Source organism: Callithrix jacchus, chromosome 7 (assembly GCF_049354715.1).
Source record: "Callithrix jacchus isolate 240 chromosome 7, calJac240_pri, whole genome shotgun sequence".
NCBI classification, from domain to species: Eukaryota; Metazoa; Chordata; class Mammalia; order Primates; family Cebidae; genus Callithrix; species Callithrix jacchus.
In genome coordinates this window covers 20,731,960-20,752,249 of record NC_133508.1, presented here as the reverse complement: position 1 = coordinate 20,752,249, position 20,290 = coordinate 20,731,960, and the positions used below count along the sequence as shown (strand labels likewise).

At 36.7% G+C, this 20,290-nt stretch overlaps 1 protein-coding gene across 1 annotated transcript in view; it reads right to left on the bottom strand.

The window, feature by feature from the left end:
- The window catches only part of PLXDC2 (plexin domain containing 2), a 434,538-nt gene that overhangs the window by 177,494 nt on the left and 236,754 nt on the right, over nt 1-20,290 (bottom strand). Inside the window, exon 4 of the mRNA XM_002750087.8 lies at nt 17,861-17,930. Coding sequence (XP_002750133.1) covers nt 17,861-17,930 — 70 coding nt within the window. The remainder of the gene's footprint in view (nt 1-17,860; nt 17,931-20,290) is intronic.

The window sequence follows — 20,290 nt, the reverse complement described above, 5'->3', positions numbered from 1 at the left end:
AACATCTCCCTGGACAACATCAGTACTTATTGGCTGGAAGTTATTCTCCGTGGAAGGCAAATGGAAAGAGAATGATGGATTGTGCTTTACTCTATGGAAATGGACAACTTGGCACATTTTTTAAATTACTCAGCAAGCCAACCATTTTTAGTTGTAATAGATTATCTTAAATATTCTCTGAGTTACAGGTAGATCCTCAGTATCTTTGAGCTAAACAGCTCACATGCAAACCTCCTCTGCAAGCCTGAGTATGGAGGTGAGGGTGGTATCTACAAACTTAATAAGTGGTTCTCAGGTAAAATTTCGCCTAGCCTTGCTAGAAAGCAAAGCAGGTTTGACTCCTATAGGAAAGATAGGCCATGTATTTGAACTAACAACCTAAAATAGATTTGTCTGTCACAGAATTCAAATCCTTTGAAAGCATCTTTTTGACATCTGTGTTCTCTTTGTTGCCTCTCCAGAATTAGGGGCTCACAGGGAGTCCTTAATAATTATGAATGTATTCTTTATCCTTTAAAATTTAGAAGAAATGTCTTCTATGTTCTTTTGCCTTAGATTTAGGATCCAACAGGTTCTATATGTTAGGATTTAATCTTTGGAGAGACATTGCTTTTAATACAAGCTATGTGTAAGTGGCACAGCAGCTATGCAAACTGGCACTTACATCACTTTTTTGAAGGTAACTGCTTAGGCATGCTACAGGCTTGATTTTTCAAGGAGCTACTACAAATGTTCACTTCAAGAATGGGTGATTTTAACGAGGTGATTGTAACAGTTGCTGTCTCCTTGAATCCTGTCTTGAAGAGAGGAAAAAGAAAACCTTCTCTTCTATGTATTGTCTTGAGATCTTATCCAAATGGCAACTATAATGTGAATTTGAAGAGGCCACCCAAAATTCTGCATTGGGACCTAGCTGAGAGGCGCCTGTAAACTCATGCTTTGCATTTAGGAAAATGTCAAAAACAACATGCAGAGTGCCCTTATTTCCTAAAAATACAATGTAACAAAGCTGGGCACAATGGTTACTGCCTGTAATCCCAGCACTTTGGGAGGCTGAAGTGGTAGGATTGCTTGAAGCAAGGAGTTGAGACCAGCCTGGACAACATAGGGAGACCCAGTCTCTATAAAAAAAAAATTTAAGTAGTCATGTGTGCTGGCTGGTGCCTAACACTCCAGCTATTTGGCTGGTACCTAACACTCCAGCTCTTTGGGTGGCTGAAATTGGAGGATTCCCTGAGTCCAGGAGGTCCAGGCTGCAGTGAGCTATGATAACCCCACTGTACTTCAGCCTGGGAGACATGGTGAGATCCTGTCTCAAAAATAATAATACTAATAATGGGGAGGCAGTGAGTACAGTAAGTAAATACATTACAGTTTAGAGCACAGATCTGGAAAAAGTTAATGAAAGTCAGTAAGTACTAGTTATCTTTAAATACAGTCAGACCACAAACCAGTGAAAACAGCAAGCATGTGTCCCCAGTGAAAAACTCAGGATGATGGAAACAAAACAGGGGTGACATTGAGCCTTGTAAGAACAATATTCTGCTTTGCAGGCTAAATCTTAACTTGCCAAGCAAACCATTACAAGAAAGTAATTAGATTCTCTATTAAGGGATGACTAGTGGCTTATTTTTTCCTTTTGCTATTTATAGGCAGCTGTAGGAATTTATATCTAAAACCTCTAATTGTTTTCTTGACAGTACAAATAGAATGATTTTTATAACTACATTTTTACTACACAGTTCTTACTGACCAGATGTTACATAAAGACGCTCTATTTCTTAAAGTGTATTTTGTTTCTGTAGGAAAGCACACTAACCACGAGAATCCTCTTGGGGAGGTGTTGAAAATGACATGCGTAGGTCCGAGTGTCAGAAAGTCTTAATTGTGTAGGAGTGGTGGTACCTAGAGGTATTTAGACGGGTTTCTGGTCCCCATATCCACATCACTTTCCCATGTCTCCCCAAATCAAATCATAACAATTGATTCTAAGTATCCATTTCGTATATAGTTTGACATTCTAAATATTAGAAAATGTTGCTATTTTTACTAAAATAAAACAGAATCTTAGCAAAAAAAAATGTGCATACTGTGCAAACTCGGCTTAAAGATCAGTTAGCAGATCATCCTCCCCTTCCCCTCAGCTTCTAACCAGGTTACTGACCCTCAGCCCTTCCTACATGGAAATTCCAGAGCTGGTCCTGTAAGCAGGACATTTTAGAGAAACACTCCAGGTAATTGACGCAGAGTCTGCAAAGCATTCTAACATTTTATCAGTTCTGTGCTAGCCACCTGCCACACACAAACTGTTGAAAAACACAGTTGCAGTTTAGTCTATGAAAGTAAGATTTTTTTTAAAACAAAAAACCTAAATCTCACAGTTCTCATTCTCTCTTGTTTTTTGAAAACCCACAGATGAGAGCATGGTACTAATGGTGCCAAGCTGCTTGGAGTAATGCTTAGAAGCAGCCATTCCACAAAACAACCCAGCACCTCTAGAGGAAAAAAGAAATGCATGCTTTTGTCCTTGACCCCAGGGTTGTGTCATTTACATATGAAAAAGGCAAGATATTTATTTTGAAAGAAAGACACTGAGAGAAAGATGCCACTGGGACCACATTAAAAAGGTACAGCTTTCTCGACAGGAATACTTTTCCAGAACCAGAACTCAAATGAATTTCTTTTTTCTTTTCTTTTTTTTTTTTTTTTTTTAACCTTTGACACAGCCTTCATGAGCACCTTCAGCAGCTGGTTCAGAAATCCTTCATTGTACACATTCTTGACCAAATATAAGAGAGAGGAATTTGTGACTGTCCTATCAGGTCAACCTTTCCTTCTCTCCAATAGTTTATCTACTAAGGGCAGCCAGCAGCTGTGTGTTGTTCTATACAGCTGTCTTTTAGAGGAATCTCACGGTCTGGAAGTTAAGGTATAAGGCCAGAGACTAGTTTATTCCTTCTAGCCTATACTAGCCTCTGGCTCTATGCCTTAACTAGGCAGCTGTGGCTTCAAGGAGGTATTCCTGTGTCTTCTCATGCCACCTTCCTGCTTGCTGTAAGGATGGTTCCTGCTTTTTGGAGCCTTACTCAAAGACAAGGTCCCTGCAATCAGGACACCATGACTTCAGTGAACTTAAGTATCACTTTGGTCCAAAAGAGCTCTATTTCCAAAATTTGACTCCTGCTCAATTTAAAGCCCAAAGCCACTAATCCCTTTGTTCACCCTAACTTAAAAATGTCTGGTCACACTGCAATAGGAACTCCACCTGTCTTGGCCTTACCCATTTCTAACCCACCTCCATTTCTGCGTTGGTCTACTCTTGAAGCCCCAGTGCTTCTTGCTGCCAAATTGCAAGACTTACGATAACATGTACAAAAACACTTAGATTTTCCTGTTTCTCCTTAGTCTGGAGAATCTGTTTTTAGTTTGTAACTATTATATTGTTAATTAAATAGTCGCCAATAACATAAAAATATGTTTTGGTTAATTAAATGGGGATACCTACTATTCCTAATGGAACTGTTACATTTCAACCAAGAATCGTGAAAATCTTTTTTCTGCCCTTCTTTCACTGGCACATTCAGCAATTTGATATTAATTCAGTTTTATCCAGAAGAACCTTGAATATAATAAACTAGAGCTGTGGGTCCCTTGTTTTAGAATGGTACTCATAAGCCCTTTAATAAACAATTTAAATATTTTTTCTTAACAAAATAGACAATTTTATGAGCAGTTTTTACCACCTCAAGCTCTAAAACATAATACATTTTGAAATAAAAATGATTTTAAACAAAGCATTATACCATATACTCTTAAATATTGTTTATTTTGTTTGACAGATGCATAATTACAAGATAATATTAAATAAAAACAAATACATACACAATAGAAATTACTATCAATTTTGACCAAAAAGAATTTTAAATATTAATGCTGTTTGAAAAGTAATATATGCACATAGTAATCATTTGAAATGCAAAAATGATTGGGAAAATTACTTCTCTTTCCCATTCTTAATCTCCAGCCATCCACCAAGTCTCTTAGGGGGTTACCACTATTAATAGCTTCTTGTATCTCTCTAGAGAGTTTTCTTTTCTGCTCACTTGGAAGCATATCTATGTTTCTTCCAAATTATTTTAGAGATAGCTTATGCATGTATAAACACATCTGTCTGTATACACATATATATGCATATATATAAATGTACATATATATGTCAGTATCATTTATCTGCATCCTGTGTTTATTTTTAATAAACATACATACTTAAGCATACATTAAGTATCTTGTAAAGGCCACATAGTATTCTACTCTGTGGGTTCTCAATAGTTTATTTGACCTGTCCACAGCCTGAACATCCTTAATGATGGGCATTCAGGTGTTTTTCAGTCTTTAGCAATATCCTTATACACATTGTTCACACACAAATATACCTTTAAGATATATTTTTAGGAGTAGAAATCAGAATGTTAGTTACACATTTTACAATTTAGTAGATAATAATAAATTGTCATCAACAAAGCTTGAGAGTATCTTTTTCTCCATACCTTAAAGAAGATATCAAGATACAAAACTTGCTTATTCTTTTAAAACCTTTTAAAATTATCTAAGTGAAAACAGCATCTCTATAGTTTTAACTTGCATTTCACTTTTTAGGACTAAGATTATAAATCATTTAATATTGTAACAGTGACTTGTATGCCTTTATTAAAAATAAACTTTTAATTTTAGAATAGGTTTAGATGTACAGAAAGGGCTTCACATATACTACACATCTGATTTAACTTTGTCAAAATTATTAAAACAATATTAATATGTAATTATTAGCTGAATTATTGACTAAATGTGTTCAGATTTCTCTACATTTATATAATGTCCTTTTTAGCTTCCTGGATTCTATCCAAAATATGACATTACATTTCACTTACGTTCCTCATTCCTCTCTTGGCTGTGATAGTTTCTCAGACTTCTCTTGCTTTTTTTCTTTTTTTTTTGTGATGGAGTCTCACTCTATTGCCAGGCCGGAGCGCAATGGCGTGATCTCCGCTCACTGCAACCTCCGCCTCCCATTTAGGCAATCCTCCTGCCTCAGCCTCCTGAGTAGCTGGGACTACAGGCATGTGCCACCATGCCTGCCTAATTTTTTATATTATTTTTAGTAGAGACAGGGTTTCCCCGTGTTAGCCTGTATGGTCTCAATCTCTTAACCTCATGATCTACTGTCTCGACCTCCAAAAGTGCTGGGATTACAGGCGTGAGCCATTGCACCCAGCCAGACTTTGCCTGTTTTTAATAACCTGGACAGTTGAGGAATATTGGTTGAGTATTTTGCAGTGAGGCGTAGTTTTCTCTGGTTTCTTTAAAGATTGTTTGTTTGAAAATAATATGCCTACGTGTGTTTTTTTTGATGATTTTCTGGTTGTTTTTCTCTGAGCTTCCTAGTTTCATATCTCTCAATTTTGGAAATGCTCAGCTATTATTATTTCAAACATTTCTTCTTTCTCTTTTTCTTCTCTTCTGATATTCCAATTACGTATGTTACATAATGTATGTTATACCTTTCATTATTATCCTACAGGTCTCTGGTGTTCTGTTCTGCTTTTGTTTGATTTTTTCATTTTTCTTCTCTTCACATTTCAATTGTAGAAGTCTCCTAGTCTTTAGTATTTACAAGGTCTGTATTTTTTTCGGCTGTGACTCTCTTAAGGGTGCATCTAGTGGAATAGTTTTTCCCCCACTCCCTGCCTCCTATTCCCCTGCCTGGATATAGCGCTCCAGATCTATTTCCCAGAAGCCTTGGCTCTTGTTGACTATAAATTTTATTTCTCCCTTATGTGAGCCTAGAAGACTCAAGGGGGCTTGCTCCAGTGGGAGAAATGACTTTCCCCTAGCTAGATTAAGGTCCTAGGAAGATCTTTGTTCTGGAGAAGGCTGTAGGTGTCACAATGATTACTCTTCCCTTGCTCCAGCAGAGCCATGCGGGAGTTTCACAGATCTTCACTGGGAAAACTTTCTGGGGTTCCTGGGGGTCAAGTCCACAGAAGTTTAAAGGCCCCCCTAAGACTAGAATCTTTAGGAGTTTCTGACCCTTAGGCTTATCCACACTCAAATTCTAGCTTTGTGGAAGGCACATTTTAAGTGTTATTACTAATATGTGGTGGTGGAAACCAATCTGTTGCAGTGGTTTCTGCCCCAGATAAACAGATCTCCTATGTGTCTTTGGATGTGCTTGTCTCTCTATGTTTTGGCGACAGTGGTTTGCCTTGTGTGATGGGATCAACATGATTGGACTGAAGGATGCAAAGTATGTTCCTGGGTGTGTCTGTAAGGGTGTTGCCAAAGAAGATTAACATTTGAGTCAGTGGACTGCGAAAGGCAGACTCACCCTCAATGGGGGTAGGCACCATCAAATCAGCTGCCAGAGAGGCTAGAATAAATCAGGCAGGAGAAGGTGGGAGAAGCTGACTTGCTGACTCTTCTGGCCTTCATCTTTCTCCCATGCTGGATGCTTCCTGCTCTCTAACATCAGACTCCAAGTTCTTCAGCTTTTGGGCTCTTGGACTTACACTAGCAGGTTGCCAAGGGCTCTTAAGCCTTCACTGACAGACCGAAGGCTACACTGTTAGCTTCCCTACCCTCGAGGTTTTGAGACTCGTATTGGCTTCCTTGCTCCTCAGTTTGCAGATGGCTTATTGGGCGACTTCACCCTGTGATCCTGTGAGTCAATACTCCTTAATAAACTCCCCTTCATATATTCATCTATCCTATTAGTTCTGTCCCTCTACAGAACCCTAACTAATACACCCTGCAATCTCAGCTCTCTCATGGGTCTAGTAGAAATTGTCAATTTTCAGGTTGTTTAGCTTTTTCTCAATAGAATGAGAGTAACCACTTCCAAAAGCTTTGTAATAAAGACCTGAAATCAGAAGTTCCTGCAATTTCTTTTTAATAAACAGTCTTTTTCATTTACTCATTATTTAGTTGTCACATGTCTCTCTTTCTTACATGAGATTTTTATATATTAAGAACAACCCTTTGATTGTCATATATGTTTTAAATATTTTCCAGTGTTTTTGTTTTATTTTATTTAAGTTCTGGGATACATGTGCAGAATGTGCAGGTTTGTTAAATAGGTATACATGTGCCATGGTATATGTATATACCTAGATTATTAACCCATCATCTAGGTTTTAAGTCCCACATGCATTAGGTATTTGTGCTAATGCTCTCCTTCCTCTTGCCCTCCACATCCTGACAGGCCCTGGTGTGTGATGTTCTCCTGCTGTGTCCATGTGCTCTCATTGTTCAACTCCCACTTATGAGTGAGAACATGCAGTGTTTGGTTTTCTTTTCCTGGGTTAGTTTGCTGAGAATGATGGCTTCCAGCTTCATCCATGTCCCTGCAAAGGATATGAACTCATTGTTTTTTTATGGCTGTATAGCATTCCATGGTATATATGTGCCAAATTTTCTTTATTGAGTCAATCATTGATGAGCATTTGGGTTGGTTCCAAGTCTTTGCTATTGTAAATAATGCAGCAATAAACATACGTGTATATATGTCTTTGTAGCAGAATGATTTATAATCCTTTGGATATGTGCCCTGTAGTGGATTGCTGGGTCAAATGTTATTTCTGGTTCTATATCCTTGAGGAATGGCCACGTTGTCTTCCACTATGGTTGAACTAATTTATATTCCCACCAACAGTGTAGAAGCTTTCCTATTTCTCCACAGTCTTGCCAGCATTTGTTTTTTCCTGACTTTTTATTAATCACCATTCTAACTGGTGTGAGATACTTTCTCATTGTGGTTTTGATTTGCATTTCTCTAATGACCAGTGATGATTAACTTTTTTTCATATGTTAGTTGGCTGTACAAATGTCTCCTTTTGAGAAGTGTCTGTTCATATCCTTCACCCAATTTTGATAGATTTGTTTGTTTTATTCTTGTAAATTTGTTTAAGTTCCTTGTAATATTTTTCAGGTTTTTATTTCTCTTTTCTTAAGTGAGGGCATGTAAATGTCATGAATTTTTAATGTATGAAAATTTCATTACATGCATTTTTTTCAGTATTTTCTTTTAAGGTTTCTAGGCTTTGTATCAGTCTTAGAAAAATACTCCCAATCTCAAGATTATAAAACAGTTCTTCTCTTCTAACATATTATTATATTTTATTTTTATAACAAAATACATGAGGTTAATTTAAATAATATATTTCAAACACTGGAAAATAAGATAATTCAGAATATAAGTAGCACTGTATACTTATACAATGGGGGAAATAAAACTCTGATAAGTAGTGTTAAAACAAATGGGTAGCATTCTGTTAAAAAAATGGGTAGGAATCAGATTTCTACTCACTCCTTATAATCATTATTATAAGAGGACTGAAATATAAACAACATTTTTCATCTGAATATTAGGAAACTAGGAAATGAAACATAAACACAATGTCACCATTTCAAAGCAATCAGCCTTAGCTCTTCTTTTCATTGCTATGTATTTCTAAAAAATTACCATCACAGTATACTTACAATATTATGTCTTGATTATCATGATGAATATTCTTTCCCTGCTAATACATAATCTTGTTACACTCATTTTTACTCATATATTCCATGACTCTTATTTTTCAAACCATATAGAAACTGGGAGTACTCAATTATCTCCAAATTATTATCAGTTATTAATTACTGGTTTGTTTCTTTTTTCTTTTCGACTGGGTCTTACTCTGTCACTCAGACTGCAGTGCAGTGTCATGATCATAGCTAACTACAGCCTTGAACACCTGGCCTCAAGCAACTCTCCTGTCTCAGCCTCCCAAAATGCTGGGACTATAGGAGTGTGCCACTATGCCTGGCTAATTCTTTTTTCTGTAGAGATGAAGTCTCACTGTGTTGTCCAGGCTGCTCTCAAGATTTATTAGATTCTATCTAATATAAAACAAATAGCTTTAAAAATTCATCCAAAATAATCTTTAATTATTAAGAGGTAGAAAGGTAAAAATAGTGTGAGAACAATGAACTTGGCTTATAAAAATACATTGAAGTAAAAGTTTGAAAAATAGTTGTATTTTCAAGGCATTTTGGAAGAAACTAGTAAGTGAATCTGAAGAGATTATCAAGCTTCAAAGAAGAAGAAAAAGAAGTGGAGGAGGAGGAGGAGAAGGAAGAAGAATTTTTTTTTTCATAGCTTAATGACTAAAACATCATAAACAGTAAATTCATAAATGGCAAACTTGCTTCGCACATTTGGTCACAAAATATTTTAATGTTTTCACTCTATAATTTATACAATTTTTTAAAATAAAATCTAATTGCTCCAAATTATCTTTATTTTATATCTTTCTGGAGTCATCTAAAAGTGCTGTGGATTTTCTAAATAAGCTGCTATCTAAACCTTGTTTATTTTTAAAATTAGCTGTGGAAATTGACAATAAACCAATTAAAAGATATTTGTCTTCCATTTTCTTGGCCTTCAGGAGAAGGTTCTCATTAGAACAATAATTCCAGTAGATTAAATGAAAATCTCTCTGCAGCCCTCAGGCTAGTCAGATTAATCTAGACTCATCATAACCCCATTAGAATTAGCCAACAAAATATTTAGATCTATTTACTCTTAGTACTATGTCTCAGTTCCAGAACTAAAAAAGGCATCAGCAGCCTTAAAGAGAAAGCATTCTGAAAAGAAATAAAAGAGAAAATGTACATGTGGAAAAAAAATGCCATAATAGCATATGCTATCTATGCAGTATTTTCTATGAAACCGTTATCATTAACATATGTTAATTAATTTGATCTTCACAAAAAATGTATGAACTAGGTACTTTTATTACACTATTTTACAGGTTAGAAAACTGAGACCAGAGAGATTTAGTCATTTGCTGAAAATCATAGAGTTATGATTGGCTTGGCTTATGAACCCAAGTATTCAGATTCAAAAGTCTACTTATCTTAACCTGGAACCCTGATTACTTCTCTAAGAAAATGCAACTCAATTTCTGGCTTAAGCAGGAATTCAGGGAGCTCTTTTGAACTCTTTTCTGAAATGGCCAGGGTCTAATGTCTGTCCTGCACTATTTACAATTTCTTTCCTTTATTTTCCAAGATTGGACAATGTTAGAGCATCTGGCATACATTGTTACTTTAATAATTAAACAGAGTCATTTAGACACCCTTTATTTTCAACTGGGTCATATATTGAAGCATGTGTATAAAATGGCTATTTATCTGAATTACTGCTGCAGTGACTAGGAAAGGCTACAAGCAAAAATATTATGGCCAGTGCTTCCAATAAAGCCTGGATCTGCTAGAAGAAGAAGAATGATGCTTTCCTGGCAAAAAGATCCCTAAGGGAATATTCTAGCACTATTTTAGTCACTGGTGGACTCTTCTGTGGCTGTTATGGCAATAGAAGGGGATGAGCCTAGAGACCTTGCTTGTTACCGAAACCTTCATCTCAGCTGATCTACCTCCCCACATTCCTGTCCTCCAATCACAACTTACCCATCACGTGCCAATGATCCGCTCTCTTTTGTTTACATCTAACTAATTGTCTTCCTTCCTTCTCCCCGTATTTCTGCCTCTTGTATTTTTCTTGCAGATTCCTTCTGAGTCAACTCTTGCTCCTGGTTGGTTCTTCTCTAGGTCGCCCATTGGCTTAATTTCCAATTATCCCACCCCTGCCACAGGGAGCCGGTGAAAAACCGCATGTGTGGACAGACGTGCAGAAGAAACAAGGGTGGTTGTGAATATGCAATTCATGATGGACAAAACATTATAGCCCGGCTCAGTGTCTCACACCTGTAATCCCAGCATCTTGGGAGGTTGAGATGGGAGAACTGCTAGAAGCTAGAAGTTTGAGACCAGCCTGAGCAACACAGTGAGAACCCACCTCTACAGAAAATCTAAAAATTAGCCAGGCATAGTGGTGCATGCCTGTAGTCCAAGCTACTTAGGGAGTGGAGGTGGGAGGATCACTTGAGCCCAGGAGGTTAAGGCTGCAATGAGCTGTGATTGTGCCACTGCACTCCAGCCTGGGTGACAGAGTAATATCCTGTCTACAAAATAAATAGATAAATAAATATCTAATAATGGCCAAGCTGCTGAATCTACTGCTGACACTAGACAGTTTGAGGGAGGAGTAAATTATCAAGGAAGACAGCTCAGATGAACTCTCAGGTTTTTGGAGGTCTATTTCAGAGAATCATTTAGATGCAACAGATCAGACATCACACAATATATCTTTCTGTCTAGGAATCCTTGAGACTTGAACTTGTAACTTGAAATTAGTGAACCAGGTTGGAATGGACTTACTTTAATCCAGCATCTATCTCTTTAGTATCTTCCATTCATGCATAGATCTCCAGATAACCAAAACCTGTGATCTCTGTAAATAATAATAATAACACAAACAACTCCATTCACCTTCTCCCTAGATTCAGAAAGTTAATGGACACGCCATGCTTTGTTTTATGGGCTTGTCCACTTGAAAGAAGATGTGGCTGGTATTTAGAAATCAATTATCATGAATAATAACTAACTCTCTTCCTCTCCTAAAAAGCATTTTATTCCTGTTATTAATCAAGTCCCTATAAAAAGTATGAAATATTATTTGAGACTACAATTAAAATATTACCATTTGAAAGCCAGAACAAAAAAGGAACTGAGAGATATTGTAACATACTTCCTGAAAACCCAATGAAGATAACATGCATTATGATTTTAAAAAATCTCTTTGTGGGAATATTTATATAGAAGAAAAGCTAATGATCGTTGGCCAGATACAGAAAACTACTCTAAATTTGAATTTTAACATACCATACCTCAAAAGTGAGGTATTTTTTTCTTGGAAGGGAAACTGGTGAACCAAGAGGCAAAGGAAGAAGGGAGATTTACATCGTACTTTGGCCTGTTTGACTTTTTAAGTGTCCACATTATTAGTTTTTCAGATATTTAAATGTATTAGTTAATAAACATTTTAATATTTTATTAGTTATCACATAGCAAATGAAATAAAAGAGAGCTAAAATTTAAACAGCTTTCTTATGAAATCTGTAAGTAGAAACCTATGTATAGAGAGAAGACAAATTCTTCATATGATCAAGGTAAGTGATACACATTCATTATTAGCCTTTAAATTTACATCACCTTTGCTTTTCAATCTCATGTCCCACTGCCCACAATTCCACACATTGTCTTAATTAAGAATCACCATCTGTCTACATACTTCCATACTGGGGCCAAAATTATTTGTATAACGTTACCTCTTCTCTTCCCCATTACATAAAGTAATAATTAACCCATTTCACATGCTTCCATTTCATCACAGTAATTGTACCCACAATGGACTCAGGTAAAAATATCATTCCTAGTGATGGCTATAGAAATTACAAATCAAATTCTCAAACTTATATCTGTATTTTTCAAGCATTTAAAAGATTACACTAGCAGCATAATAAAAAAGAACCAATTAAATATTCAGATAGAAAATATGCAGTGTGATATGTAAAAAAAACAAAACAAAACAAAAAATACATCTTGGTGATATCACTAATGGAAATGGTTGTTTTTTGAGACGGAGTTCCACTCTTGTTACCCAGGCTGGAGTGCAATGGCACGATCTTGGCTCACCGCAACCTCTGCCTCCTGGGTTCAAGCAATTCTCCTGCCTCAGCCTCCTGAGCAGCTGGGACTACAGGCGTGCGCCACCGTGCCCAGCTAATTTTTGTATTTTTAGTAGAGACGGGGTTTCACCTTGTTAACTAGGATGGTCTCGATCTCTTGACCTCGTGATCCACCCGCCTCGGCCCCCCAAAGTGCTGGGATTATAGGCGTGAGCCACCGTGCCCGGCCCTAATGGAAATGTTTTAATGAAATTCACAGAGAATTTACTACTACAGAGAAGTAGTTTTCTAGCGCCTGAAATATTTGTATTCTGGAGTATTTTTGACATCGAAAGATAAATGAATACTTTCAGATTTCACTATCAGTGAACCAGAAAATAAAGATAATATTTTCAATTCATTTTGTACATATGGATGATTGAAGCTTTTGAATATTAAAATGCTTAATAGGTAAAGATTTTATTTTTATAGTTTATAAATAAATGAGCAGATGTTTAGTTGTGATTTACATTTTAAATTAGAAACTTAAGCTCATTCACAGTAAGATATGTATACAAAGATGGGCCATGGTAAACCATATATATGTCTATATTGTTAAACAAATTGCCATTTTTAGATTGTGCTGATCCTAGCAATAACATGAGATATTATCTTGACTTAATTTCAATCTTAAATTTGTGTCTGTGTGGGGAGAGAGAGAGAGAGAGATTTCAGGGAGATATGGGAAATGGCAAAACCATGAAGTAAGATGAAGAGGATTGTGGTTTAAAGCATGGACTTTATTTATTCACACAGCTTGGATTCACCATTAAAACATATCACTTTAATTTTTCCCATACCCAATGTAGAAACAGGTTCAAGATGAATTTGTAAACACAAAAAGAACTTGACAGTCAACAAAAGAGGCATCTTTGTGTTTCTACTTAGAAATCCCAGCCCCAGGTCTATTTGGAATGGCCTGCAGTCAACTTTATTTAACCTGACTTGTGGTTTTCATTTTTCTTCCAAGCCTTGCATGGTTAAGAACCTTTTTAAGATTGTAAGCATCTGTCAAAAAGGTTTGTCTGATTATAAGATCATTCTGGTCAATCACAGAAGAGACCTATCAAAAGTCTATGGTTCAGAAGTCCTTGAAGCTGTTCTTAGCTTGATTCATTGCACCCTACTGGATCCTTTTGGCTGGAAGTCTTTCTGACCACAGTGATTTAAAAACTCAAATGATGGGTCTTGCACTGGGTCCATGTGTCTTTTTCCACTGTATCCATCCTAGTTCAGGCACCATATCCCACTAGAAAGTATTCAAAAAACTGGTAACTGCTTTTTCTGCTTTCACCCCCTTCAACCTTTCCACTTACGGATCAGGCCAGATCTAGTTCTCTGAGAAACCCAATGCTTGCTGGATGTCATCTAGATCTCTAATGTTTAAAGTACTCCACATCAGTCTTCCCAATTCCCCTTCACTAGACTCAATCCAACCCTCTCTTCAGGATAAACTTATTTACTTTACAGCCCTCCAAATATGCCCAATATGGGCTCAGCACTGTCACTTGGCTCAGCATCCCCTTGTCTGGAATGTCTCTTCCTTCTCCACTTCTCAACTGCCTCTTTGCCTACTAAAATTTTACCTCCCTTTAAGGCCAATGCTGAAGGTTAGCACTTTCCCAGACTGTTTTTAAGACTGGCCCAACAAGCACCATCTCCTTTTTGAGCAAGCTTCTGCTCTTTCAGCACTTGCAATCAGCCTTCTCAATTGCTTATTCACATCATGCCTGTATTAGTCTTTTCTCGTGCTGTTAATAAAGGCATACCAAGACTTGGTAATTTATAAAGGAAAGAAGTTTAATGAACTCACAATTGTACATGGCTGGGGCAGTCTGATAATCATGGCAGAAGGCAAAGGAGGACAAAAGCACATCGTACATGGTGGCAGGCAAGAGTGCGGGCAGGGAACTCCCCTTTATAAAATCATCAGATCTCCTGATACTTATTCACTAATCACAAGGACAGCACAGGAAAGACCTGCCCCCATGATTCAATTACCTCCCACTTGGTCCCTCCCAAGACATGTGGGAATTATGGGAGCTACAGTTCAAGATGATATGCTGTTGTGGACACAGCCAAACCCTATCAACACCCCTTCCTCTTCTTTGATTCTACTCCTAAACTTAGCTTATCCTTCTCTGTATATAACAAAGCATCTTGTGTTGTATGTTTTATAGAAGCTGAAGAAATACTGACTGAATGAAATGAACAAGGAAAGAGCAAGCAAGTGATGTACTTAGCGGGAAACTTTTACATGAGACTCAGGTTTCATTTTGAAGAAACCCAGGTCAATGTGTAGACTATCTTGGCTCTACCTCTTTAAACAGAGCACAGATTGGTATATGCAAGTTGCATGCCAGTATGTTTTAAGTAGAGAAACAAAAGGAGTGCCTCTACATTAGTGTTTCCTTCAAAGAAGATAGAGATCATTCGGGACATCAGATTTTTTGCACTTATTTTGAGGATCTTTACAAAGGAAAATGGCACTTTCAAGTCACAATGATAATACAGCCATCTGTTTGGATTTGATCCTACCAGCTCTTCTAGGGGAAATCTTACTACATATTGGCTGAATTGCTGACATGAGTCTTAAAGATAAAACAACTTGAGAAATTGAAAATACAAGGCTGTCATTTTTACCACTGTGTGTACACATTTTAAACACATGTGGTTCATAGTTCAGTTTTTAAAAATTCAAGAGAACGCTGGTCACCTAAACTTCAGGTAACACGCTTAATGTCTGTATTTTAAGATCATCATATTTCTATTATATTTTATGACATGAGAGGACAAGATACAATTCTTGGCTTATTGGAGCCATCCTTCAATTTTCCTCTTCCTCTTTTCATTTAACCCTTTCACAAAATTAATCAAATGCCTGGCACTATACTGGATATACCTGATAAGCTCAAAAGACATACTTCTTGTGAGCAATGTTATTTAGATATAGTCCTTTTTTTCCACACAAAATTTAAGTTTCACTATTGAAGCCACGGTTTTCCCTAAAGCCAGTACTTCTTGACTCTGTAATTGGTACGAATGGTATGATTCGTTTTCCGTGGGTTGAAGCAACAAAATCACCAAGAGCTTCAATATTTTTCACACAAATGGTCACAATATTCTTCCAATTAAATGTACTAACTTCAATATTTTTACACTTTAATGTATTATACACGCATCTATATTCATTTTCCTAAAGTTTATTACTTAATTAAGGGCTAATGACTCAAACTGTCCCTTATGGCATTTTGTCAAATTGTCCCAACCTACTTTTCCAATCTTAATATGCCACATTTTTTGGTAAAGATACCAATGACATAACTCAAATTCAATTATTTACTATCCAAATCATACCTAGCCCTTCTCCTCGTGTGTATATTTACTCAGGATCTTCCTGGCTGTGACCCTCTCTTCCTTCTCTACACAACCATAGAAATTCTCATACTGTCCAAGAAACACCTCGAACAACAATTTTTCTGTAGCCCTAAATGACTCTCATTTAAGACACATACATATTTGCGTTATACCATCCTGGAAGCCTATAGCTTATCATCTGTATTTTCGTTTTCTAATTTTCATTTGCTTTTTCTTTACAGACAGGATCTTGCTTTGCTGCCCAGGCTGGGGTGCTGTGGTGTGGTCATAGCTCACTGCAGCCTCAAACTCCTAACCTCTAGTGATCCTCCTGCCTCAACCTCTCAAGTAGCTGAGACTACAGGTGCATGCCACCATACCAGCTAATTATTTTATTTTATTATGTTCAGAGATGGAGTCTTGCTTTGTCAGCCAGGCTGCAGTGCAATGGCGTGACCACAGCTTGGTGCAGCCTTAAACTCCTGGCCTTAAGTGGTCCTCCTGCCTCAGCCTCCTGAGTAGGTGGGACTACAGGAGCACTCCACCATGCCTGATTAATTTTTAAAATGTTTTTATAGATATGGGGTCTCATAGTATTGCCTAGCTTGTCTTAAACTCCTGGGCTCAAGTGATCCTCCCGCCTGGGCTTCCAGGTGTGAGCCACAGCACCTGGGCATATTTCATCATTTGTATTTCCTAAGCAATTCTCCACATTCTGCCTTACTTTGCCTAATATTCCACTAACCTATACACCTCTAAGGCAGAGGTAGCTTTATTTACCATCACTCAGAGTAGGTGCTCACAAAACTTCCATTTGCTTGTTGATATTTCTAATTACAAATCTTCTTCTGAATCTTACATATCTTCTAGGTCTTATATTAAAGTATGGCAAAAATATGGTAATGCTCACCATGGTTTCCACACCATCCAGAAGGCTCCTGGTAAGATGCAGTGAAGGAAAGAGAGTCTGTCTACGGTACTTTAGGCATAGACGCTCATAGCCTCTTTGAACACCAATGGGATTTCTTTTAATTACTTCTTTACTTACTGTTCCATTTTTCTGTTTTTTTCACTCCTTCTTCCCTACCCCTTCATCATAAAGCTTACAGGGATATTTTCTGGCATTTTGCTTATCTCTTCTAGTAGCACTTGAAGATTAAAATATTTCTGGCTTCTGAGATATACAATAAAAATGATAATTACTTTGCTAGGATATTGCTAATCTCTAAACTAACCTCCAAGCTTGTGGAGAAAAATAAACTTATATGAGCTGGATTTTAGCATTTATTTTAAGACTCTCAAATGAGTTGTCAATCAAAATAGGTAATAGTCAAGAAAAAAGTGATCAAAGCTAATGTGCATATGGTTGCATGTTTTTGTATATATAAGTATGTGTAAGTATATATATACACACATTTATGTATACATACACATGTGTGTGCACGTACACACACACACACACACACACACATATAGCAACTACATTAAAAGGAAATTAAAGTCACCCGCAGCTTCTGTAAGCAGTCTTTCTTTCTAGCTCTATTCCAATTTCTGCCATTTGGACAGTCTTACCATATTACCAAAAAAAAAAAAGAATTAAAATTTAGAAGAAAAGCAGAGTTGATCTAGGTTGAAAATTATTATAAATATTTTTTTTCTGCTGAAAAGGTTTTCCAATAGCAATACCCTTCCTTTGGTTTTATTTATACCTATGACTTTGTGAGAAAAGACAATGGTTTTCTCAATAAATATCCGTCTTGAAATATAGAGTAAATTAAAAATAGTAACTGTAGTCAAACCATAGATTACTTAAGGTGAATGGGTAGAAAACCACTTACCCCCGGTTGCCACAGTGATTTCACGTAGGAAGTGGCCATAAAATGGAAAATCGAAGGACAGATTCACTCTCTGCAAAGAACAACACCAGAGAAGGAAATCAATAATGTATAGCATAGAAAATGTAAAATGAAGAGCCTTTCACTTAAAACAAAAATGATGATTCTACTTTACCCCGCACTTACTGTAGTTCACTTTTAAAGCCTAAGTCTTCGGTGATACTAAAGAATACTTTTCCCGGTAATTAAAGGTTTGAAGTATATGAAAAGAATAAAGTTACCATCACCACTGCATTTTAGTTGTCCACTGAATAATCAGTTCAGTCGTGATGATGAGCAGCTTATTCTGAGGTTCTTTTTAGTTTGACTAGTTCCTCTGAAATAGTAGTGCATGTTATGCCAAGATTTATTGGATTAAAATGCAAAAGTGATTTTATGCTATACTATGTTACATATTTAATTTGTTTTCCGTGCATTCCATAATGAAAAGCAGTTTCATAGAAGCTGTCTTGCACTGACCAACAGATCTAAACCTGTAGACTTTTATTCTTGAGATGGAGTTTTGTTCTTTTGCCCAGGCTGGAGTGAAGTAATGCAATCTCAGCTCACTGAAACCTCTGCCCCCCAGGTTCAAGCAATTTTCCTGCCTCAGCCTCCCAAGTAGCTAGGATTATAGGCACCAGCCACCGCATCAAATTCATTTATTTTATTATTAGTAGAGATGGGATTTTGCCATGTTGGCCAGGCTGGTCTCGAACTCCTGACCTCAGGCGATCTACCTCAGCCTTCCAAAGTACTAGGATTACAGGCATGAGCCACCACGCCTGGCTGATCTGCAGACAGTTTTATCTTTCAAATACAATCAGCTCTCCAAATTTAGCATATTATGTCCACTCTTAAAAACACAGAGTTGTAGGATAAACAATATTGGTTACCGAAGAGCTTCTTTTACTTGGTTTGGAGTAAATTACAGAGACTTAGGGAGAAAGCTCATAGATTGTACCCTTAGTTTTCCTAAAAAGGGGCCTGATGATGTAGCTGTTGATATTTAACTGTATATGCATATGGTATCTACTTAAAAAAATATATTTTAAAATGTTAAAAACCATAACATATAAAAATACTAATCTTTGTTATATGTTTGAAATGATATTAAGTAGATATACTATTATTAGGCAAGAAACAAGAGAAACACTAAAAGTAATGGCAAAAACTGCAATTACTTTTACACCAACCTAATATAATACAGATGATCAAATGAAATAAAAGTATTCAGAGGGAAAGTAATTAACTGGTTGAGAGCCCGACAGCACACAAGTACAACCTCCCTATAATAAAAGACTATTGCGTTAAAATTCCACAATTGGTATATTATATCATCCCAATACACAAATTTTAAAACTAGAAAAGTATATCTAGATTTAACTTAGATTTTTCCAATTTTCAAATGATTGCTTTTTTATGGCCATCATGGACTTCTAATGATTTATTTGGCATGAAATTAATCACTCATAAAGTGCCTTTCAATTAGGTTTTCTTTTCTTTTTAATGCAAGCCTCATCTTTATAAAAGATTTATGATCATTTTTCTTTTGTGCTGACTAACAGGAACAACAAAACCCATTTTCACGGCGCTAGCTGAAATAAGTGGCCACTAAGAACCCTAAAATGAAAGAAGGGTTCAATGGCAGCATCACTTATCTCAAAGATGTCAGGAATCATTTTGTGAAAGCACTTGCTTAGTACACTGCTTTTCATCATTCTCATTTATTTCCATGCTCATCAGTAAATTGGCAAAATTTACCTAATGCATTCTTATTTTTAGAGTCAGAGTTTGATTTAAACATATATCACTAATGAACCCTTTCAATTACCACCAAACACAAACTAAAAGGCGTAACATGAGTTTCTCAGCCACTGCAAGTATTTAAATATGTTTGGAATTAGATAAAGATACATGGATACGGCCAGGCCTGTAATCCCAACACTTTGGGAGGCTGAGCTGGGTGGATCATGAGGTCAGGAGTTTGAGACCAGCCTGGCCAACATGTTGAAACCCCATCTCTACTAAAATGGAAGCAGGAGAATCGCTTGAACCTGGGAGGCATAGGTTGCAGTGAGCAGAGATCAGACCATTACATTTCAGCCTGGGTGAAAGAGTAGAACTCTGTCTCGAAAGAAACAAAAAAAGATACACAGATACAGATATAAGTTAAAGACCTTTTCTTGAGGACAAATAGATATTCAAAGGAAATCTGCAAATACATCAGTAGTTCTGAAGAGTAACACCAATGACTGAAATGCTTCCCTGTTTAAAAGACCAGTTTTCCTTAATTACCACTATTGCCTGCTTCACTCTGATATGGAATCATAATGTCAATTTAGGAAGATGCTGTCTTCTAAAGAGTTGTGTAATCCATTCATTTCTCGCCAA